The 23,128-nt window shown below is 52.1% G+C and overlaps 6 protein-coding genes and 1 non-coding gene across 7 annotated transcripts; 4 read left to right on the top strand and 3 right to left on the bottom strand.

The window, feature by feature from the left end:
- The first annotated feature begins 292 nt into the window (after positions 1–292).
- Positions 293–3,204, top strand: STEHIDRAFT_166034 (mitochondrial import protein Pam17). The gene is made up of 6 exons (XM_007300769.1): positions 293–501; positions 557–752; positions 819–989; positions 1,047–1,081; positions 1,135–2,770; positions 2,836–3,204. Exons 1-5 carry the CDS (start codon positions 307–309, stop codon positions 1,189–1,191), a joined length of 654 nt encoding a protein of 217 aa, XP_007300831.1. The 5' UTR covers positions 293–306; the 3' UTR covers positions 1,192–2,770; positions 2,836–3,204.
- Positions 3,205–4,108: 904 nt separating this feature from the next.
- On the bottom strand, positions 4,109–6,436 carry STEHIDRAFT_166033 (uncharacterized protein). The gene is made up of 8 exons (XM_007300768.1): positions 6,092–6,436; positions 5,935–6,034; positions 5,857–5,878; positions 5,742–5,803; positions 5,453–5,678; positions 5,347–5,399; positions 4,453–5,291; positions 4,109–4,388 (listed from the first exon to the last, which is right to left on the bottom strand). The coding sequence occupies exons 1-8, from the start codon at positions 6,369–6,371 to the stop codon at positions 4,321–4,323; spliced, it is 1,650 nt and encodes a 549-aa protein (XP_007300830.1). The 5' UTR covers positions 6,372–6,436; the 3' UTR covers positions 4,109–4,320.
- Positions 6,437–6,797: 361 nt separating this feature from the next.
- On the bottom strand, positions 6,798–10,526 carry STEHIDRAFT_153523 (uncharacterized protein; the record flags this gene model as incomplete). Its single annotated transcript, XM_007300767.1, has 12 exons — positions 6,798–6,847; positions 6,911–7,752; positions 7,811–7,945; positions 7,996–8,324; positions 8,381–8,428; positions 8,485–9,124; positions 9,180–9,432; positions 9,496–9,631; positions 9,696–9,720; positions 9,777–10,186; positions 10,384–10,405; positions 10,471–10,526. The coding sequence occupies 12 exons, from the start codon at positions 10,524–10,526 to the stop codon at positions 6,798–6,800; spliced, it is 2,946 nt and encodes a 981-aa protein (XP_007300829.1).
- A 346-nt stretch (positions 10,527–10,872) lies between these two features.
- STEHIDRAFT_108359 (uncharacterized protein) lies at positions 10,873–12,355 on the top strand (the record flags this gene model as incomplete). The annotated part of the gene is made up of 4 exons (XM_007300766.1): positions 10,873–11,055; positions 11,153–11,311; positions 11,409–11,729; positions 11,786–12,355. 4 exons carry the CDS (start codon positions 10,873–10,875, stop codon positions 12,353–12,355), a joined length of 1,233 nt encoding a protein of 410 aa, XP_007300828.1.
- Positions 12,356–13,599: 1,244 nt separating this feature from the next.
- On the top strand, positions 13,600–15,042 carry STEHIDRAFT_153521 (uncharacterized protein; the record flags this gene model as incomplete). The annotated part of the gene is made up of 1 exon (XM_007300765.1): positions 13,600–15,042. One exon carries the CDS (start codon positions 13,600–13,602, stop codon positions 15,040–15,042), a length of 1,443 nt encoding a protein of 480 aa, XP_007300827.1.
- Positions 15,043–15,485: 443 nt separating this feature from the next.
- Positions 15,486–15,572, bottom strand: STEHIDRAFT_t86. Its single transcript has one exon. It is a non-coding gene; the product is annotated as a tRNA-Pro (tRNA).
- Positions 15,573–16,424: 852 nt separating this feature from the next.
- STEHIDRAFT_92102 (phospholipid-translocating P-type ATPase) lies at positions 16,425–22,934 on the top strand (the record flags this gene model as incomplete). Its single annotated transcript, XM_007300764.1, has 11 exons — positions 16,425–16,670; positions 16,763–16,791; positions 17,532–18,599; positions 18,664–19,946; positions 20,022–20,371; positions 20,448–20,770; positions 20,842–20,925; positions 20,989–21,077; positions 21,150–21,349; positions 21,417–21,536; positions 21,594–22,934. 11 exons carry the CDS (start codon positions 16,425–16,427, stop codon positions 22,194–22,196), a joined length of 4,395 nt encoding a protein of 1,464 aa, XP_007300826.1. The 3' UTR covers positions 22,197–22,934.
- Between the last annotated feature and the right edge of the window lie 194 nt (positions 22,935–23,128).

Here is a 23,128-nt window from a genome sequence, read left to right as displayed (position 1 = left end):
CTGCCGGAGAACCGTTAGGACCTTGATGTTGACATGAGTCACAGCAAGAGGGGCAGGTTTCTATCGCCATGATTACAAAGTAGAGTGCTTTATCATATGCTGCCAATCATATGAGAAACCGAGCGAGATGCCAGATAGACCAGCCTCAGGAGTCAGGCAGGAGAGGGCCACAATGACGGTCAGAAGGAAGAAGTTCACCGCCACCGCACGAAAGTTTGTGCAGGGCGCTCGTATGACGTAAGCAACGGTGGCCTCCAGCTTGCACGCGATTTGGCCTGAAACCAAACCTCTTCGTGTGTAGGCACGATGGCCTCCTCCACTCTTCGTCTATACAGCGGGTCATTACGATGCTCGAATCGGCTATGCTCATCTGGCCTGAAGTCTAATGCTTTTCAAGTCGTGCCGCGACGCGCGAACTCGACAGTGCCTCAGTCTGCCAAAGAGTCCCTCTCGTGGCCGGAATATCTCAACATTCGCAAGAAGAAGCGAAGATGGGAGCTGGTCAGAATATATAACGACTGCCTCTTGACGATGGACTCAAGCTTTCTTGATACAGGCTCTCACAGGACCATGCATGCTGCTCGGCTTAGTTGGAGGTGCGGCGTACTTTGGTTCTCTGGAGATAGATCCGACGAAGCCAATATTTGTGCGTCCAAAAATCCCTCATCTTAATAATACTCCATCTAAGACTATCTTACGCAAGGGTATTGACCCTATGTTCGTGTACGGAGGTGCTACCGTAGGCTGCGTGGGTGCGTCACTATATGTCTTCCATCCTATGTCTTCTCCGTTAACAGACTAGCCACTTTTTGTTGTAGGTGTGGGATACCTCATGGGGCCGGTAGTTGGCTCATATTTCTGGAGAATGACCCACCGAAAGGCAATGAACCTCATCGAGATCAAGGACCGTGAGTTCCACAACCGCATCGTCAAAAACCGCGTAGACCCCTCCGTGCAAAGCCCGACCAACCCTCTCCCCGACTTCTACGGTGAATATTCTACCCAAATTATTTCACCGAAATTCTGCTAAGAGATACACACTCTAGGTGAAAAGATTGGGTCCCTCCACCAGTACAGACATGTAAGCACCTATTCTTCTCTGTCCTGGGAACATATACTCATCGTTTGACTCAGTGGCTGAGGGAGCAGACAAAATACAAGCGAAAGATGGAGTTCGAGGAGGATCACTGATCCCAATATTTCCATCCTTGTATCTCGCATTGCTTTCTTATACACATCATCGCTCTTCGCATTTCACTCTTTCGAGTCATCCATCTCCGGCCTTTTAACCTACTCTTCGTCCAAGCACGCAAAAGATCAACACATGCAGATTGTATGGATTGTTACAGCCCATTACAAACTGTATAAACACCTCGTACAAAGACGACTAGAACTGGTAAGGAAAGATAATTCTCAATGTCCATGGCCATAAGCGAAGGATAAAGTGGCCTGTTGGTCTCCTGGCTAGCAGCGCGACCGGGAACGAAGGGTCGAGCGCTACTAGCGCGCTCTAAGGCTTGGACGTCACTCAAGACGACTCGGTGTGGAAGGGAAAATAATGTGAGGGACTATCCTCCAAAGAACGGCAGTAATGAAGAATAAACATCGAACCAGAAAGAACGTAAGTAACTGGTAAACCAATAAATAGGCTGGATAGAGGGGTGATTAGGTGCTCCCACATGCCACGGTAAATATGTATCGTAAATAGGCGGCCTGGCTAGCCACCGAATCATCAGGCCTTCACCGTGAATCGAGACGAAGAGCGTCTTCCTGGACCATCAAGATGACGCCCAGTGATATTCTCACTTCTGCCTCGCCCCATGGAACGAGAACGTGCTGATCAACCTCGGAGGCGACAACACCTTCGGTCTTTCCTTCAAACAAAACCTCGGCATAACTCCCTTCTCCGCATCCTGCCTTCCCACCCTCTGCACTGAGCACCACCCGTCGCCATATTCCTCTAATAATCTCAACGTCTCGCCCACCTTCACGCGGATCTCGTCGTCTCTCGCGGGCGTGAAAGTTGTAGCGACGATCATGAGACGAGGGAGCTGCGATTCGGGGGCGAGGAGGTCAGAGAGTCTCAGACTTGGAGTGGACGGTTGACGACGTCCGTGACTGTCGCGGGCTGCGGTATTAGGCGAAGCGGTAAGACTGTCACGGCGGTCTGCAGAGACGGGATCTCGAGAGCTTGGAATCGGCGGGATGTCGAAGGTAGTAGGTGGGATGGAGATGTGTGTGATGGTAGAGCGGCTCATGGACCTTTTGTGCTTATGCTTGGTCATCGAGGTGGGCGGGGTGGGTGGTTGAGGTGGCATGGAGGGAAGGGACGACTCAGGAGGTGGAGGTGGAGGTGGCAGGGTTCGATAAATCGGAGGAGGGGTACCGTCTTCTTTGTTCGCCGATCTATTGGTGAAAGACGAATGGCTTGCATCAGGCTTGTGGGAGTAGCGAGTGGTAGTGACCTGCTTGACCGGTAACGGAGGCGAGACAAGCTCCTTATCTGCGGCCAGGGGAGGTGGTATATCCGAGGAGGAGACGCTACGAATCTGTGGCTGCCAACGAACGGAGGAGTCGGTGGGGATGATGGGAACAAGGACGGGCTGATGAGGCTTCGCATAGGCGGCCGCAGTGATCCAATTATCGCCTCCAAAAGCAAGTTGTTTATCTGAATAACCTTTCTCCATCGCAGAAGTGTCAACCTGGGAGGACGGGGAATGGCGACTCTTGCGACGGTTACGCCAAACTCGGATACGCCACGCAGAAAACACTAGACATCGATCCGCCGATGTCAGCAACCTGGCTTCAATCAAAATAAACATATGGCGCACTCACTTAGAAATACGACGGCAAGCAAAGCGAAGAAAACTGCCAGTCCCTTCGTGTAAGCAGGTGTGTGCGTGACGGGAGTCGGTGTAGATGTCGCTCCGCTAAGATCTGGAGCGAGACTTGGAGTCGGGCTTCCAGAGATGTTCTCGCGAGCGATGATAGGGGTTTCCCAGTTCAATAATCCACGTGCAGCAAAGACGGCCATCTCTGCAACACTCGCAGTGAGAGGAGGAGGGGAGGGAGGGGAGGAAAAGAAAGGACGCCTCAGAGGTCGAAGCAAGGAGAAACAAGGGGCCCGGGAAGGGTAAAGCCACGGACAACTACACTAGTTATGCGACCAGGTGGGACAGGTACTTAAGGTGAATGATACGGCGGGACGCCGCCATCTTGATGAAAGCAGCCAACAAAAGTTCAGATGGGATGTGCGCTCGAGCCTCGCCTGCCCCACCTGTTCCTGAGCCGGTATCAGGATTGCCGCTCGTCACAAGAGATTCGAAACACAATCAGATTCATGGATACTACACTTATCTGGAGATGTTGGAGTCGGTAGTGCTATCTTTTGAAAGGTCAATATTCAGTAGAAAACTCCAGCACTGGACAACGAGCAAACATGCTCACAAATATTTTCGAGCACATACCCACGTAAATTGCGGTCGACCAGCACGGCCAGCCTGCCGATTGGTTCACAGCCAACAGACGTTGATGTCTGATGCAGCCTCGGTCAAAGACTCCTGAACTGATGCGAGATCGTCCCGAAGTAGCCAGACGTGCAACACGGCCCTGTATGTAGATGATGGTCGCTATGGAAGATGTTTTGGGTGAAGTCGTTATTTTATCCTCCCCGTGCTGCAGCGCATGAATGAATCGACGAACAGCGGGGAACATCCGTTAGCATTGGCCCGCAACACCCGCACGATGCATTCTCCGCCACCCTCTTACCGTCACATCAGCGCATCATTGACGTAGTTTCATGAGTCGCATTCTCATCCAACGCGAGAGCTGAAAGGCCTAGGGGTGATCGTGCTAAGTGTTGTGTAGCGCTCCAGAGATGGTAACTGAAATGCTACCGGTTGTGACTGCTGTTCGCGTACATTTGTACGGTCAAAGATAATAACACCATCGCCAACACCAAGCGACGATGGACATGTTCTAGGTATCGTTGAGCGAAGATCCGCCTGGTAAACAAGAACGGAAACTGTGTCACAGATGCAAATACATCAAAAGTCGAAACGAATTGGAACCCGGCGGTCAGATCGCTTGGAGACAAGACCAACCGCGAGGAGGAATTATGGCGGAACCGGGGCGTTGAGGTCGTAAGGAAACCTGAGACGATTATAAGAGTAAACAAGAGGCTCATAAGAGTAAATAAGATCTCCGCCAATAAAGGAATATAAAATAGCGACTGTGGTGGCAAGATGAGTGGCGCAAGATGGATGATGTTAAATGCCCTGCGCAAGATGAAAACAAGATGTGATGAGGGGGATGAGATGATTAGTTATCTTCATTACTGTCCTTGATACGCTTCCGCTTTACATCTATGTTCTTCGCATCTTCCTTTCCTAGGAATCATGGGCCAATCAGAGGGAGCTATGAGCTTCAAGGTATGCACAAGCCTGAGCTCACCTTTCCTATAGGCTTTATATCCAGCCGCATCCTTGATATTGACCCCAGCTGTAGGTCTTCCAGTCTTCAACTTCATTGGTTTCCCGTGTTTGTCTTTTTGCGACTCAAGGAACTGATCCGCAATCCGGCCAGCATCGTTTCGAAACTGGATGAGCTGGCCTTCGCTTTGCCACGACGCTTCAGGTTCGACTGGCTCTGGCTTCACGGGCGTCGGTTCTTTCCTATCGTCCTCAGACGAAGAAAGTTGTGGCTTGATCACCTCGTCGTCAATGGGTTCCGGCTTGACTTTCACTTTTGGCTCTGCGCTCTCGAGGTCGAGCAAGTCGTCGACGTCATCGCCCTCTACGAAATCGGCATCGCGCTCGTGTGAATAACCCTCTCCGAATCCATTACCGACATCGTTTTCAGAATCGTCGTCTGATTCCATGCCCGCGCCGTTTGAGAAGTTGAAACGTTCTTCGTCGAATAAGCGGGTGGAGAAGTCGGGCAATGGCCTCGTTGATGTGGGCCTATGTGGTTCGTCCTCGTCCGGGACTTCCTCTACCTTGACGCCAGGTTTGTCACCTTTGACGTCCTCCTCCTCCTCCTCCTCCTCCTCCATCTCTTTGTCCCGAAGAATCGGCTTGATATCTTCTGGCTCCGGTTTGACTTTGGAGTCTTCGTGGTCGGGGAGATTGGGACCTTCAAGACGTGTCAATTCGGTCTTTCTAGTTTCAGCCTCTTCGCGCTTCGCACTCGCTAGGCGCTCGACCTCAGCAGCAATAGCTTTTTGTTCTTCTTCCTTGCGTTCGCGGCGAGCCATGCTCATCAAGCCGTCAGCTACGCCATGACAGTAGTTACTGATAAGGCTCGTCAAAAATGGCATCGAAGCGACAAGCAGTATAAGACACTTACTTCTTGCCATTGCGACCCTTGGCCTCTGTGTTCTGAGCGCTCCAGGTAAGAATCTGACAGTGTACATGAGCACATACTCGTCGCTAGAATTGGAACTGCTGCTGACCAAGTTGTGGCACATCTCGAATGCAGTGGCAGCTGCGACGGTTTGCTCTGCGAGCCCGTAGAATGTCCAGGTTATGCGCGATTTATCGCCCCATGTAGTACTGTAGTATTTGCAGTCAAAGAAGATTGTCATCGCGTACGCCAAGTGTGCTGTCCACGACGAGAAGAGGACGCTTTTGGAAGGTAGGTCGGGGTTGCTCGTAATGGTGACCACAGATTGTCCAGCGCTATACAGACGAAAGATATGATCTATTGGAGCCTGCAAGGCAATAATTACCAAAGACGCGTACCGTTTGAGTTTCTGGGCATCGCTTTCTGCCGCCAGAACATCTGCTTGAGAAATATTATGCATCTGAAGCGCGAAGGGTCAGTAAAAAACACATTCAAAGACACCTGGCTGTATACCTGCATATACTTTGTTGCCATGCTAAAAAGGTGCCCATAAGTCATAGACGTCTACCAGGTTACGGTGGAAACACTCACCGAAGAGCTGCTCTAGCTTCGGCCTCTCCCGTTCCTTCATGGTTTGCAAGCGCCAGAGCTTTCTTGATGCGTTCAACTATCGCTTTGTCGGCCTTCTCTACTACAAGCAAGAAACCGTTAGACAAACATGAGAAAAATGAGAAAAATGACAACACACATCTCTCTCTCGCGAGCTCTCCCTGCGTTGCTTCCGCCGTCTCAAGTGCATCGGTAGCCAACACCGTGACCTTCGCGACGACGGGAATGACGACCTCCTTTTTCTGCTTCTTCCTAGAGACAGCGGGTGCCTTGGCTTTGCCTTTCGTATTAGTTCTACGCTTTCTCGAGCTACTACCTGTGGGCGCGTAATCGTCCTCCGACATGGGCTCCTCCCAATCAGACTCGTCTTCAGAGTACGCGTCTGAATCATAGATACCGTCGTCATCATCGTACGCCATACTATGATAGAGGACCGAGGTTCTTTTACGATTACGACCGCCTGGAGATCGTCACTGGTCTTGACGAGCTCTGCGTGGATGGTGAATTCAAAAGACGAAGGTCCGTCGTGACGCGGTGTCAATCGCTGGGAGTTGCCGGCAGCCAACCTTGACGCGGTCACGTTACCCCTTGACGCGTGAACATGAGTGGCGAATGTGTGGCGGTCCGCGGACGCTTCGCACAGTCTGATGAGAAGTCAAACTTGAAGAAGACATTGGTGACGATCGACTTCAACATAGTGTTCATGAAAGACATATGTAAGTAACTGTAGGACCCACACGTCTCTAGCGCGAGACCTGAAGGAATTGGTCAAGAAAAACATCGTTCGGAACATCAACAGGTGCTCCGCACGGCGGCAAGGGACCTTACTTGAGCACTAAATTTCGTCAGGTCTCTGTGATCTCTCCCCAATTTCTTGCCTCGTCCGGGTGAGAGACTAGAACAAACGACCTGTATCAGACCTTGGACCAAATAGGCGGAGTGCAGAAATATAACTGACCTATATCGTCCACATCGAATCGATACGAGATCATGACCCACTTTTGCATCTTCATCTTCCTGATCCTCTTCTTACTCATTCTCCACCTGACGACTCCGTCCTTTATGCTAAAGCTCTCTACGGATGTCAAGACGAACAATTCCCCTTGTCCTGTGAGTTTTTTTCCCTCGATGATTTGGGTAAGGTTTGACAGGAGGTATCTTGGTGCGAAGGATCCGGGCTTATAAAAAATGAGTGACACGACGGGAACGTGCGGTGGCAGCATATTCATGGATGTCGCTGGGTCGAGTACGTGTTGTGAAAGGGTTGTTTCGAACAACCCAATCTCTGAGTATGATTTCGAAAAACCAGGTGGACCGCAAAATGCGAATGGAAGAGATTCGTATGACATCGCCAGTATGTTCTCGAGGTCTGCGAGCCAAGGCTCCAAGCAAACCTTCCTCCTTGTTACACGCCTGTAGATTTCAGCGACTGGAATCGGAAGTTTGCCGAGATATGGTGCGATATCCGTCGTTAATGAGTCGGAGATTACCGATTGAAGGAAGTCAGCCAGCCAGTGGGCTGGAAAGCCGACCCTATATAGATGGACGAGTAGTTCAATGAACGCAACGAGATTATTCGGGTAGCGAACGGAGGTGATGTGTGCGTTTCCTTTCCCGGGAATGATGATGGCAAAAAAGACACGAGTCAGCCAGGAGACGAGCTCGTTACGAGAGGCAAGCTCATGGAGGGGTCGGGGGAGTGGATTGGGAGCTAGATTGATGATGTCCCAAGCCGGCGACATCCTGAGCACGCGGCAACCTAGGTACCGTGGAACATCTTGAACTCTCACGAGCATGTACCTGGAGGAAATATACTTAATGAGTGACGCCGTTGATACAGATGTAGGTAGATCCTTACGTGGCGGAGAACTCGTCGTCATCTCTCCAGATTGGTGTGTTGAGAAGACAGTTCGCAGCGACAGAGCAGTCTGGCTCAGGCTGTAGGCCAGGAGCAACATACACCGCCATATTTAACGGTCCATGTGTGTAATCCCTAACAAGATGGTTAGTTAGCGCCGGGAACATTAAAAAAACCCAACTTACGGCACGTTGCTCAACCACATCCTTGTGAACGTCTTTGGAAAATGAGCTGGTCGGTGCTGATCTCCCGACGTTCTCATTTTCAAGACTTCCAGATTAAGCTCACCACAAAGGATCTCCAACTGAATATGATCCTTGAGGATCTTCAGACCGTCCGAGACGGCATCGAAGAAAGCGCATGTGATCGTATATGAGGGACAGTCCTGTGCGACCTTGCTCGAGATGTCCATCGGCAGGTGCATGCGGTCGTTGAAGTCATAAAGTGCTTCGATGGGGTCGAAACCGCTGTTATGCATTTCAGGATAACCGGTGCCGCGGTCGTGGAACGAATCCTTCGAACAAGAGGGACATAAGAAGATTTCGGACGAATCGTAACAAAAGCACCTACGAAGAGGGACGGGTTTGGTTTCCAGGTCTTGCGAACCTCCGAATGAGCCTGTCCAGAAAGGTGACATGAGACTAAATGTTGTACAAAGAACAGGAGCCACAAACCTCGGCCTTAAGGCCGTCCAGAGCAGGAGCCTGTGCCTTTGGTCTCCCGGCCTTCCGATCTCGACTTACTTCCCAAGCTTTTGCCATGAGAGGATGCCTCTTGCGGAGCTCGGGTGGCGGTATGAACGCCCTCGCCGTCTTGTAAAAGTGCTTCTCCCACAGAGTGGCTCCGGAATCCTGCATACCATGTTGATCCTGCACCTCACCCATAGCCTCTGCCAGCAGCTTCCTCGTGCTCTTGATGAACTCAGCCCTCGCTGCAGGATCGGTAGGGACGGTAGGGAACGTCCCATCAGCATTCATCATCCTAGTTCCGTATCGTATGATCTCTTCATCGCTTTGCTGGTCAATCATAGACTGAATAGCACCAGCTTGCCCACTAAACGGGTCATGACCCCCATACGCAGTGAAACCACCGGAAGCAGCTTGTGCTTTCATGCGAGCAAGAGTGGTTTGATAAATTGCGTCGTCGTGATGGTCTAGCATACGTTTCGTGGTCTTTCGGGGAGACTCGTTGATCCAATAGTCTAGGGACTTGATAATATCGGGAATAGAGGCGGAAACAACGTGAATCCAGGATGGAATAGCGGGAGACCCGGACGTAAGCCTCTGGCGCAGGTCTTTCACGACGTTCATGAACCTGTGAACCACCGTCAATGTCAACACAAATGGCGAGAACAATGTCGTAGACTTACCGATCGAAGCAATACGATGGGACAAGGATAGCGGTATAGACGTAGAAGAGTGTGGCCTTGATCTCCGCCTGCTCTTCCGCACCATGTTCGTTGCTCAGGCTATCCAAGAGGATGAGAATACATAAGTCACGAGCAAGAGCGGTCGGGTGTATGTCTAAAAAAGTCATGTGGACATTGAAGTCGGATTTCTTATGTTTCGGAAGTTGGGTAAAAGCCTTTTTGAGGCCAATGATGGACCCAAAGACGTGACGACCTAGGGGAAAATGTCATGAACTGACTTGTCCAGCACGGCAGGACAACTACGGGGAATACGGACCATCACCAACTCCCCCAAACAGGAATGCGAGCTTAGAGAGTCGCTCTGCGGAAAAGGACTGGATCCTCAACGGAGAGGGATTCTGATGCTGCGACCCGTAATCGTCGATTATTGACATGGGATAGTCGTGAGATATCTTTGAGGCCAGGAAACGCGTACCCAGGTGAGCGTAAGAATCGACTACTCACTAACGCACTTACAGAATAGTACTCCAACAGAGCTTCTCTGTACCAAGCATAATTATAAAACATGATAGCCACACAATCCAAGAGAATACGTACGGAGATGCTTTATATATGGGCAGACGAGCCAGACGAGCACGAGCATCGTATGAACCCTCGGCTACTCTATCCATCTCATTCTCTGTCTCCTCCCATTCATCCCAGGCCTTCGACACATCTTCGTCCTTGACCTCGGCGCGGAGTTTCGCCAGATCTTCGAGGATAGCGATAGCGTCGGCGGAACGTAGGTAGTCCTGTGAAAGAGTATTGCACCGGATCCCATAGCGTAGTGCCCTGGCTATCCGGATTGAAAGACGGTTAACAAGAGAAATGTTGCGGTCATTCTGGGAGAGTAGGAGTTTGAGGGATCGAAGGGCGGCGAGGAAGCATGCCGCGTAGTCGCCGGCTTCGTAAAGTGCAGCGCTCAGGTTTGAAGAGTAGACCGGGTCAGTGGGTTCTTGTTTCTCAGCCTATGGAAAGAAGGAATCATGATGAAAATTTCACACTATCCGATGGCTTGAACGAAGAAGGATTAGACGACGCGAGTACGGGCAGGAGCCGCATACAGGTGCTGGTAGCGAGGGTTTGCCTGAGGGATGTTCTCATGCGTACATTCGGATTTCTGTACCGAAGAAATCACAGAAATAGCCATTGATGTCAAACTCACCTTCGCGTACAGCTCCGATGCTCTAGAAGATAATAAGAGGAGATAATCAGTACGTTGCACCCTATTTGTTTTTTTGCGGAAGCGCACCCTAAGGCAAAGATGCGAAACTCACTCGACAAAGCGTCCACCTTTAAAGAGGGCATTTCCTTGCTCCTTTAGCTCAGGTGCCCCCATTGCCTAGTAGAATGGCTGCAGAATACAGGAGTGGTCAGAAAGCAGCAGACAGAAGAGGTGCTTATCGCGACAGGTCGCGTCGGACGCGAGAATATTTTCGGCGCGCGATGTCGGCAAATACCGTGGCAATTTGTGGCACCCGTGTGGCCCTCAATGTCAATGCTGCTGGTGGCATCTCACAGAGACAAGTGAGCTATTCGGACCTCACAGGTTCATGTTCTGTCACAGAATACACTGATTTGCATATATTAGTGACTGTCAAGAGCCTATGAAGTGTGGGCGACGGTTATCAGCGGAGGTTCGGCAACTCGGGCTATGACGCGATCACATGACCGTGCGCTGAGGGCTAGCACAATGGAAAGGACCGATAAGGAAGGTCGGATGTTCAAAGTCCACGAGTCTCCTCAATCCAACCCACAGCATCTCTTCTCTTCACATCTCTACCATTCCGACGCGAAAACCCTCTTCGGTAAACAAGAACAGGAACCTGTTGCCTTGGTAAGTTTCGGCGATCGTGAAGATTATACACAAAGCTGGCTGAACTGACCTGTACCCACCCTTTCCGATTCAACTCGACAAACGCGTACATCCAAAGAGACGATCAGAGGTATTGACCATGTATAAAACAACGACATCTTTCATACGAGGGATGCTGCCATTCAGCGGGGCGTACGAGCGACGCGGACTGTTGACGGGAGGACGTGATACCAATAATACCAGGAATCGGGTGGGATCGACGCTAACAGATACCATGGTAAGTCTTCATCCTCTTTCACACCCACCGTTTCCCATACCTTCCCACTTCGGATCTCTCGATCATCCAAGATCCTTATACGTGTATGACATCGTAGCCCATATTGAACCCCACCGATGTTCGCGTGTCAGCGCACGCCAGCAGCATCAACGCGCCATCTAGCGGATCGAGCGACGGCGTACCTTCGAGTAACTCCCGTACTTCAACCTCCACCGATTCTACGACGTCGTCTGCGGCCTCGTCTTGGGATTTCGTAGACGTCCCCGATATCGCGTGGCCAGAGGATTCGTTCGCATTTTGTCTTGACCCTAGTGTTGTTTCTGCTCAGACCACTCAGAGTTCCATCGGCTATGGCCTAAATCTAGAGATGGGCGAAATAGGGTGGATTGGGGGTTCTTATGGTTCAAACAGCGAAATGGTGAGCCCACAATCCTATACGAAATGGAGAGCAGTTTGATGACTGTTACCATCCAGCGACTTCCTCTCGCGTTTGAATCGTTCACCGCCCAGAATAATCTCATAAGCCAGCGTGGTCAAATGAACACCTTGGTGCAACAACCACCCACATACAGGCCGCCAACGGTATACCCCTGGGGTCCCGACAATACGTCCACTAGCTCGAATGCTCCTGCCTGGGCAGTCGTTCAACGCCCGCAACGCCAGATTTATCAGGCCCCTATGGAGCTGGACACATTTGAGCGATGGGAATTGGAGAAGAATATTTGGGCCCCACGGGCACATAAAGCGAGAGGGGGGCCAGTAGTCTCGATTCTCGAAGAGGCCGTGCAAACTGCCATTGACGACAATACGGCCCGCGATGGCGTCGAGTGCACCGGGGCCAAGGAACCCGTCTGCGAAACCTTCACTCCGGCGGACGTACTTCCCCTTGACCATCCGTTGGATTTTCGATTTGCGAGCCTGGCTATCGACTCGTTCCCCGACTATACGCGGAGCGAACTTACACCTCGACTAAATCACCGCACTGACACAGCCGTGACAACGCGTCAGGCTTGCGCTGGATGGGGCGCTTTCAGTTCAAGGTGATGGTTCGCTGAGGACAAGCCGGGTACGACGTGATGACCAGGCCGTTTGTAAAAGGACGTAGACTCTCAGGCTTACTTCTGCTCTCCCTATTGCCGTGGGCAACGTCCTCAACCCCAAGTCGACTCCAGTCACCCTCCCGCATCGCCACTCCGATCAACTCACGCACCTTAGTGCCCTTTCGTCTTTGCTGTAGTTGCATTTTCCGCCCAAGCTGTCCTAACTGTTCGCAATGTTGTTGTTCTCTGCTATCTACCTGCTGTTGAAATGTATTTGTTCTGTTGATGAATTCTGGACGATGTCGGTGCAAAAGTAAATGAATTTGGCGTACCGACGACATAACATCTGTGTATGAAAAAAAAGGGAATCGGTACTACATGGGTATCCCTGGATCTAACGGCGATGGTCAGAATGCTGGCCCAATGCCTCTGGAGGTAAAGTAACGAATATATTGGAGTAGAAGGTTTGTTTGAGATGGCAACCGAGCGCCAGAGCAGCGCCGCCAGAGAGCGCCAGAGTGGTTCCGTCGAGCGCGTGGCGAAAACGTGCTATGAACCCGCTCCGAGATTCTCACCGCGGATAGCCTTTCAACTCAGCCCACCACCACAAACCACTGAGACAACAAATGGCATATATCTTCGCCTCAAATTCTACACTGCTCTGCCGGGTCATTTTCTCTGATACATAAGTCTCACTTATGCCCTGGGCTGGAACTTGTTGACCTGACGTTTCTCGCGCATCTGAATCTTCGGCGGAGTGTAGCCTACTGGGGAAATTTCCAGGGCGACATCAGCATTGCAGCATCCATGAAAACTCTCACAAACACGGCTTTGGAAGGCCGGGTTTCTTTCAATTCAGTATTGACAGGTTTTTGTTATGGTCACTTACGTTGCATCATGAGTCGTATCGGAGAGCGTTTGCAAGGTGGTGATGCGGGAAGTCAGCGGCCTCCAGGTTCAAGTTTGACGGGGAAGATTGCAATGATTATGGCACCTCCCACTGCATTCTATGGGGGTATACAAGGTCGTACATTGACAGACGGTCGTGCTCCTAGCCTTCACCCGTTTTTCGCTCCACTCCAATCCTAACACTTTTGGCACACTATTTGTGGGCGAACACGACACGGTGACGAAGTTTTCGGACGTCTCAGATTTCCATCCACATTGATTTTGACATTCATCGAGAAAGGTACGTCTTGATCTTCTCATATATTCCCTCGCCGAGTAGCTCTGATTCGCAAGGTAGACATGCAGAACATTTACCTCCCTCCAGAAATCCTCTCCGACATCTTTTCCGAATTACTCAGAGTCGAATATGGCGATAGCCTTTCGCTTCTTCATCCCTCACGACCCCCACTCTCCTTGGAATGCGTTTGCAAGCAATGGCGAGACGTAGTGGGTTCGACGCCACAATTGTGGTCCCGTCTCCGGTTCCCTCCATTGCCCCCTGGAGATGCCCAAGGCCAGCGCTTTCCCATATTCTTGTCCCAGCTAGAGAGATCGCTCGACCGCTCAGGCGCACTTCCACTAGACTTGTCGATTTACGCCATATCGTTCACGGAACACATCGAACCGCAACGCTTCGATACCGCCAATATCAATGCATTCTACGACAGATTTTGTCGCCATAGACATCGTTGGCGGACGCTCGTCCTCACTATTCATCAGCACGACTCGTTCCCCAACCTCGAAGCGACCTCACTTCCTCTACTCGAATCCCTGGATATTCACACCGAGCCCACTGGAGCCACGGCACACCTCGATGTTCTTCCACGGGCATCAATCACGGCACCACGCCTTCGAACAGTGAGCCTCGAGGCCGACGACCTCGGTCGTTGGGCCCTCCCATGGTCGCAGTTAACGCAACTATGCCTCAATAATCGCTCATGGATCGACCTCCCCGACCATCACACTCTCACACTTCCTGCCTTTCGAACGATCCTCATAGAATGCTCAGGTCTGCGGACCCTGACTTTAGCGCTCACGTTTGCGGACAGCTTCGTACGCTGGCGCGACGGGGACGTAGTCGTCTTACCCGAACTAGAGACATTGCATTTGGATGCCGTGTCTTCCACCATGCTGAATGTGCTCCTTCGCCATATCTCTGCACCCAGACTACGCGTCCTAGACATTCGACCTTGCGAAAATTTCTGGTGGAATCCCTCCGCTCTTTCGTCCCTTCGCGACTCCGTCAAGCGACATGCCCGGACTCTCGAGGTACTCCGTCTCCCTCGGCTAGGAATCGAAGAGCAGACCCATCATATTTTTCATTTGCATTCTATCATCGCGGACGCCAGCCATCTACGAATACTCGAATGTCACGTATCGGATATCACGGCGACCACCCTTCGGGCGCTCGTGCTACATTTTGCTCCCTCCGACGAGCTGGAATCTGGACAGAATCCTATGTTGGTGGAGATGTGTGTTCGAGGCGATGTCATCCCCGATCCTTCAAATTCCACGATCGACTCCTTCATGCGATTGCTCCTGGACGTTATCGAGTCACGGCGGTGGTTGCCTGAAATTGCCTTCGACGCCAGTGGTATTTCAGTCGGGCGTGTAACTACAGTCGATCTAGGGCTTTTCGAGCGATGGTTTGAGGAGGCGGCAGGGCATGCGGAGATAGAGATGGATGAGACGATTCGAGCGAGAGTGCGTGCGTTGAAGGAGGATGGGTTCATTTTCGGTTAACAGGACCGTGTACTCGCAATGGTGCACCGGTCACAATACATGACATTATACGAGCCCGAGCTTGTTGTGTTGACGGAACCTGTAGGAACACTCTCAGGCCGATGCAAACGTGAAGCCACACGGAACGCCTGGTTCATCTTGATGATCGGGCCTCTTCGTCGCTGGGAGTGCACGACAACGGTATGACATCGATTGCTAGTGGGGAATACGAACGTAGTTATCAACGTATGGTACTCAAACGACTTCAAGTGGAATGGGTGGTGACAGACACCAGGGTGGACGGCCCGCATCAAGCTTGCCGGAGTGAGAATTATCGGATACAGAATCGCGAAAGATAAAAGGAGGGCCGACGGTGCAAACGACAAAAGAAAGAACCGAGTGAAATAGAAGTCTCGTCCTCTCCTGATATGCAGGAAAATTTAGAGAGACGCTCCCTCACGTATGGGCCTGGCCGGGAATTGAACCCGGGACCTCCTCCAAACGAGCCCAAAGCACCCTAAGAAGGAATCATACTACTAGACCACCAGGCCGATATGAGGGATAGCTTATGAGCACTCACAATCGGCCAGGCGAACATCCATACTGTTTTGAAATGTAACCCCTCAGGAGAGAACTGTTGATCCATCTCAGTATGATACGAGGTGCTGCTGGTACTGATTGATGATTCCCAAGTAAATACGATTGGCTCAGACACCGACATAATCCGTGGACGCACTTGGCGTCAAGATGAAGCGAGGTATGCCGTCGTCCAATGGACGGCGATGGTTGTCGGATGGATACGGACGAAGACGCTCAACGCACAGGTATGCCCAACATGACGTGGCGTTGCAGCAAATAGGCATGTCTGCGTACGTTCGTCTACAAAGCGAGAGGCTGTTTTCCAGCGCGGACAGTGTGAGCAAGAGTCAAGGCGCTTGAGTCCAGAAAGGATCCGGGACGGAGGCAACGATTGGATCGGGTAAATAAGATGAAAGACGTAAAGCCGAGATTGTGTGAAACGTCTAGATTAGAGCAAGTGAAGAGCCTGGAGAATGTCTGGGACAGCGAGCTGAAGGGCGCCGGGGCCGCCGCTGACGACGAGGAGCAGACATGGCCGGGAAGAGCGGGCGGGTTGTGGCTTGGGCGGCTGTGTAAGGATGGAAGTGGATCGGGGGCGGATGATGTACGTCGGCTTACGCAGGGGATGTGCCGAGGACTAGCAGGCCGGGATGTATCAGCGGCCGTCCCTGTTTGATGTCCTCCAGGCTCACACTCACCCCGCCTCCTTCCCACAGACCCTCATCTCCATCTTCATCATCGCCGTCCTCGTCGCCACTGACAGCGACAAGCGATAGCCTCAGACCACAGAGGCGATGGCGACCGCCGCAAAACGCTCCGACTTCATGGGCTGGTACAACAAACTGACCGACTGGAGCGTCGAGGACCTTTTCGCCCGCCAACGCGCTCCTGGGCCCCCTCGCTCCATCTTCGTTAACGAACCCCTGCCGGACGACTATTACGACAAGAAACACAGGGTGCTCAAGCAGCACAAGTACACTACGAATCAGGTCATCACGTCCAAGTACACAATCATCACGTTTCTCCCGAGGAACTTGCTCGAGCAGTTTAGGAGGGTCGCCAACATGTGCGTACACTTTTTTTCTTCCCATGCTTTACCTCTTGGTTTCGGTTCGGAGACATGCGCTCGTGCGGGGGAACAACTCTGGTTTTCAGCGACTAGAGAAAGTGTACGGTTCATGAACGCGTGAGGTCATCGCTTCCTCTTCGATCTACTACCAGCAATGGTCTTCCTCAAGCGTGCTAGTTCATCATGCCCCCGGAAATAGCGCACCCTGGGACTCTGTGTACTCTCAACTCGGCCGTATCTTGCGAGAGACAGATTCAAATGTTGGTTTTGCGAGCATGCTCTTCGAACCCTCGTCTGCGCCACATCAGCTCCGCGACCCTCGCCCCGATTGCTGTGCTTCCGCTGACTAGGGGCAGGCGGTTTTTACGCCGTCTTAGCCCTGATTCATGGCAAGAGAGGAGCTACTCTTGGAAAGAACGCCTGCTCAGAGTTTGATTTCCAAACATATGATCGCAGAAACGTTCTCAGAATCAGCAGGCGTAGAGGCATATCGGATCTCCCAGAGGAGGCGAATGTCATATACATCAAATTGTTCGCTGACTACCAAGAGTTACTTGGGCGCGAGTGATGAAGGTCTCTCTGACACATCTACCCGACGTCCGGCGACGAGTATCTATTTCACATAGTAATGTGCTCGCGCACAGCGCCGATACCCTTGAGTGCATCGAGAGTGTCAAGAGTGACGGTTACATGTTGGATACGTGTTGTTCGGAATACTTTGGGAACTTTGTAGGGCTTTGATCACAGAATAGGGGTTTTCCAAATGTCACCGTGTGACAAAGTTCTTTTTCGCATCTAATTTTTGATTGCTCGCATTTGTTTGACACTGCGTGACTTTTGCTGACCAAACATATCTTCACAGCTTCTTCCTCGCCATTGCCATCCTCCAGTTCTTCAACAAATTCAACACCATCTCCCCTGGTCTCGTCATCCTCCCTTTGCTCGTCGTCTGGGGTATCACCGCGCTCAAAGATGGCTACGAAGACATCAAACGGCATCAATCTGACCGTCGCGTCAACTACTCCGAGATCAGCGTTCTCGAAGGCGGTGGCTGGGAGAACCCGAACAAGATGTCCTCGAAATCCAAGACGTTCGTCCGTGGCTTGCCTAGACCTCTCCGTCGTCGAAAGCGCAAGATGGTGAAGAAGGGAGATGGAAGGGATGCCGATGCGGAAATGGCTGCTCACGGAGCTCCACCTGAGGCGGTGTCGAGCGGTGTCGAATATGTTACCTCTGACGAACCAGACGTCGAATACGACAACGCTGGAGTACCTTCCGACGCCGCGCACTGGAAGGTGAAGACCTGGGAGGATTTGAGGGTCGGTGACATCGTGAAAGTTAGGGATGGACAGGCAATACCGGCTGATATCATGATCTGCGCCACGAGCGAGGACGAGAACGTCGCGTTCGTGGAGACGAAGAACCTCGATGGAGAGACGAACCTCAAGTCAAGGAACGCGGTCTCGGTGCTCACCCACATGCGAACGGCGGCGGACTGCGCGAACCCGAGCAACGCTTTCGAGATCGATTGCGACAGGCCCGAACCGTTCATGCACAAGCTCAACGCGGCGGTCGTCATCGGTGACGAACGTTCCTCGGTCGAACTCCAGAACACGATGCTGCGTGGGACGGTGCTCAAGAACACGGCGTGGGTCATCGGCATCGTGATGTACACCGGCTTGGACACAAAGCTCGTCTTGAACTCGGGTGGGACGCCGAGTAAGAGGAGTAAGGTCGAGAGACAGATGAACCCTATGGTGTTCGCGAACTTGATCCTCTTGGCGGTCATGGCTATTGCCTGTGCGATCGTGGACTCAGTGTTGGAGAAGCATTATTTTCCGAGGCTGGCGCCGTGGTTGTTCTCGGACGACCACTCGGACGATAATCCTTCGATCAATGGATTGGTGACCTTTGCGTTCGCATTGATCACGTATGTCTTTTTTCACTTCTCGATCGGTATATGGGTCCCTGATGAACACCCTCTTGGCCTACAGCTTCCAAAACATCGTCCCCATCTCGCTCTACATCTCCATCGAGGTCGTCCGGACATGTCAAGCCGCCTTCATCTACTTCGACAGAGAAATCTACTACGAAAAGACAGACCAGGCCACGCTCGCTCGCAGCTGGAACTTGTCCGACGACCTCGGTCAGATCGAATACATCTTCTCCGACAAGACAGGCACCCTCACCCAGAACGCCATGGTCTTCCGTCGATGCTCAGTCGGCGGTATAGCGTACAACGGCCGCGACGGCGAGGAAGGCACCGTGTCCGATCAGGCCACACTTCCAGCTGAGCCAAACCCACACTCTATGGACACGACCGTTCGGGTATCGGAACACTCGTCCCCGGACTCTCTCCCTCTCAAGCCGTTCAGCTCCGCCTCGCTCACCAAGGCCAAGGCCACGCCTAACCCTCTCCACGCCCACCGTGTCAAGCTCTCTGGGGGCGTCCTGCAGCACTACCGCGACCCGGCGCTCTCGAACGACGTCGCTTCTGCGTTGGCTTCTGGAGATAGATCTGAGCGTGACAGGCTGAACGGGTTCTTCTCCACGCTTGCGCTCTGCCATACCGTCCTTGCCGGCGTGGACACCAAGACGGGAGAGCTGGAGTACAAGGCACAGAGTCCGGATGAGGCCGCGCTCGTACAGGCTGCGGCGGATGTCGGGTGGGAGTTCAGAGGGAGGGATAAGGACGTGTTGTTCTTGAAGACGCCGTTCGAGCAGGGGTTCATCAGGTTTAGGTTATTGAATATCTTGGAGTTCACGAGCGCGAGGAAGAGGATGAGTGTCATTCTGAGGAGACTGCCCGGGACCATCGGCCGCGATTCAGCCGAAGTCGACGCGGACAGCATCACTGTGGACAATGAGAAGGAGAGGGAGGACGGGCCGTTGCTTTTGCTCAGTAAAGGCGCCGACAACGTTATTTTCGAACGACTCGTGCCCGACGCTCAACAGTCGCTCCGCGAGACCACCGAGGCTCAACTGGACGAGTTTGCAAGATCTGGACTGAGGACGCTCACGCTCGCGTGGAAGACGGTGCCGGAGGAGGAGTATAAGGCTTGGGCGAAGCGGTATCAGACCGCGACGGCGGCGATTGATGATAGGGAGGGGCAGATTGAGAGCGTGAGCGATGAGATTGAAGGAGGGTTGACGTTGCTCGGAGCTACGGCGATTGAGGACAGGTTGCAGGATGGGGTGCCGGAGACGATTGCGGATTTGAAGAGGGCGGGGATTAAGATTTGGGTGGCGACGGGGGATAAACTCGAGACTGCTGTCGGTGAGTGGTTGATCTCATTTTCGGCCTTGTCCTGCTATTTGACTGTTTGCTGACTTGGCGCAACGATGATATCAGCTATCGGCCACAGTACGAACCTGATCGCGGACGACTCGAACATCATCATCATTCGTGGCCGAGGCGACGAAGGACGGTCTATCTACGCTCAGATGCTCTACGCTGCAGACGAATACTTCCCGACCTCTGGTATCCTCGAGGACCCGAACGTCGACGCGGAAGAGGTCGGTGGCGGAAACGGTAATGCGAGCGGAAGGCCTTCTTTGTCGAGGAGGAGGTCTTCACATCGTTATTCGGGGGCGTTCCAACTTCATAGGGTCAATACGGGTATGAGCTCCGTCGTCGGTTCGAATAATGGACAGAGGCCTGGTGGTTATGTCCTCGTTATTGATGGTTTGGCTCTTACGGATGTGCGCATCTCTTCTCCTGTTTTCTGCATTCTATTGGTCTCGCTGCTGACTGACCTCGGTACTCTTGTGGTTGCAGGCTCTCGGTGATGACAAGCACAAACACCTGCTTCTCTCTCTCGCCATGCAATGCGAAGGTGTCGTCTGCTGTCGTGTCTCCCCCAAACAGAAAGCTCAGGTCGTCAGGCTCGTTAAGGACGGTCTCGGCGTCATGACCCTCGCCATCGGTGACGGTGCCAACGATGTCAGCATGATCCAGGCAGCGGATGTCGGCGTCGGTATCTCTGGCGAGGAGGGTCTGCAAGCGGTGAACTCGTCGGATTATGCGATCGCGCAGTTCAGGTTTTTGAAGAGGTTGTTACTCGTCCATGGGCACTGGAGTTATGCTAGGAACGGCAATATGTGAGTATTTCTTCACGATTGTCGTGGTATATGCGTTGTATGCGTTGCTGACGTGGGGCATCTTGATGCAGGATTTTGAACTTTTTCTACAAGAACATTATCTGTATCGGTGTGCTTTGGTGGTTCCAGATTTACGATGGCTGGTCTTCGGCCTAGTAAGTGTCCTCTTCACGCTTCCTCATGAACAGCGGAGATTGACATCTTTCGTTTGTCTGCAGTGTATTTGAGTATACCTACCTGCTCTTCTGGAACTCATTTTGGACGCTTCTTCCCGTCATCGCTATCGGTCTCTTCGATCGTATCGTTGGTGCGTTTGAGCCCTCCTTGTCTCATACTCTTTCGCCAATGCTAACATGATCTTCGTGACAACAATTCGCAGACGACCACGTCTTAATGGCACTGCCCCAACTCTATCGGTACGGACGTGAAGGTCACTGGTTCGGGATGAAACTCTTCGCGCTGTTCATGGGAGAAGGAATCGTTCAGTCTGCGATCGTGTTCTTCTTGGTCCTCTATGCGTACTTCTCACCATCGTCGCGGACGGACGGATATGACGTGGCTCAGTATGAGTTTGGTACCGTAAGTTCCACCTTTTCGATGTGTGAACTGTGACAAAAAGTTTGACTAACGATTTGCTCGTTTCTAGACTATGGCGACCGCGGCTGTATTAGCTGCGAACCTGTTCAATGGGCTGAATACGAACGTCTGGACCGGGTGGGTGTTCTTCGCTGTGTTCTTCGGTATCGTGATCGAGTGGGCCTACACTGTGAGTCGATCTTTTCAATCTTGACTTGTATTTCGTGGCGCTGACATAGAGTTACAGGGCATCTACTCCATCATCTCTCCCGGATGGTTCGCGACACCCATCTACGGCAACGACCACTATCTCTTCCACTCGGCTCTCTTCTGGTTCTCACTCCCCATCACCGTCCTGATCGCCCTCGCACCGCGCTACATCCACTTGGCCTGGTCGTTCTTTGTTGATCCGAACGACGTCGACATCATGCGCTGGAACTTCAAGCTCAACCCCCGACTGGATATCGAACAGGAGGCATACATTCGCTCCGAAGCCAACCTTGGTGCCATTCACGATCCTATCGAGCGCACACCATCTTCCTCTATCACGCCAAAGACTAAGCCTCATGATCCAGAGATGACGAACGTCTCGCCGTATGGAGCGTCGATACCGACGCACATGAGGGGGAGTCAGATCGATATGTCGACAGGGATCAGGTCTCAGTCGAGAGGCTTCGATTTCGCGACTGAGGAGGGCGGTGTGGAGATGAGGAGGATACAGTCGAATTTGTCCGGACGGTCTGTACCGCGTGAAGGACCTAGAAGAAAGGGGAGCACGTTGTTGAAGAGTTTGAAGCGGCCATTGAGGAGGAAGAAGTTGTCGACGGCGGAAGAGGTGGTCGAGGCATAGAGGTCTCGTTTGCATTGCATTGTGTTGTGTTGCATCTTTTCCCCCAGCTATTGCTCACTCATAGGACTCGTGGCTTGCGCCTGTGTGCTCACCTACTACCTACTTGTCTATCTATCTACCTACTTGTTCTTCATTCGCCCGCCCCACCCGTGTGCTTGGTTTTTGAGTTTCTCTTTTTACCCTTGATTGATTGGTTGGTATCGCTTTCACGCTTCGCCCTTCGTTTGTAATATATCGCTCGTTCGCTTGTCGCGTTCTCGTTCTCGTTCTTTGTTCGTTATTATTACTTCTGTTTCCGCTGTCCCTGCTTCTGCGACTCCCGCCACACTATACTTTAGAGTGTCCACGACCTGGGCTGGTAGAGCCCTCTTTGTCGGCGCACAGTTTTCCTACGACTATTTCATTCCTATTCCACCTCATCCACCTGCCGAACATTCACGTCTATTCCTCACGTCCTCCTTCCGACCAGCTGATCATCGCGACGGTGGCATATCCATCCATTCGTCTCGTACTCGGTACTCGTCCCCACGGCTTCCTCTCATATGCATCGTCTTTTATACTCATTTACAATATCTATTTCGCTTCCTCGCCACCTCATGACGCCACGTCACATCGCGCACCGTCCGAAACCCGTATCTATAGTCTTTTTGTTGTACTTTTAGTGACGCTTTACTTACTCTCTCATGTTCTTTCTGCTTCATCGCGGGGGATTCAGTTAATCGATTGAAAGACGCTTTCTCTGTTCTGAGCCTGCCCAGTCTGAAGTGAGGGGATTCAGAAACCTCGTAAGTGTCATTGCTGTGAAGACGATTCAGATGACGAGGAGCCAGAGAATAAGTTAGACGCGTTTATAAGAGCCAAGATCGTGATATCGTCAGTTTCGGCTCAGGAGACAACTCCCGACACCATACATATGTACATCTACTAGGTCA

This window comes from Stereum hirsutum (assembly GCF_000264905.1).
Source record: "Stereum hirsutum FP-91666 SS1 unplaced genomic scaffold STEHIscaffold_3, whole genome shotgun sequence".
Classification (NCBI taxonomy): Eukaryota; Fungi; Basidiomycota; class Agaricomycetes; order Russulales; family Stereaceae; genus Stereum; species Stereum hirsutum.
The sequence above is the reverse complement of the archived record's forward strand: the minus strand, read 5'-3'. Positions and strand labels throughout refer to the sequence as shown.

Coding starts and splice junctions, on each gene's coding strand:
- STEHIDRAFT_166033 (XM_007300768.1), bottom strand. CDS start 6,371: ATGGCGTACGATGATGACGACGGTATCTATGATTCAGACGCGTACTCT. Junction 5,679..5,741: donor GATGCCCAGAAACTCAAACG/GTACGCGTCTTT, acceptor TCGTCTGTATAG/CGCTGGACAATCTGTGGTCA. Junction 4,389..4,452: donor ATATAAAGCCTATAGGAAAG/GTGAGCTCAGGC, acceptor CATGATTCCTAG/GAAAGGAAGATGCGAAGAAC.
- STEHIDRAFT_166034 (XM_007300769.1), top strand. CDS start 307: ATGGCCTCCTCCACTCTTCGTCTATACAGCGGGTCATTACGATGCTCG. Junction 502..556: donor AGAAGCGAAGATGGGAGCTG/GTCAGAATATAT, acceptor TTCTTGATACAG/GCTCTCACAGGACCATGCAT. Junction 990..1,046: donor CCCTCTCCCCGACTTCTACG/GTGAATATTCTA, acceptor TACACACTCTAG/GTGAAAAGATTGGGTCCCTC.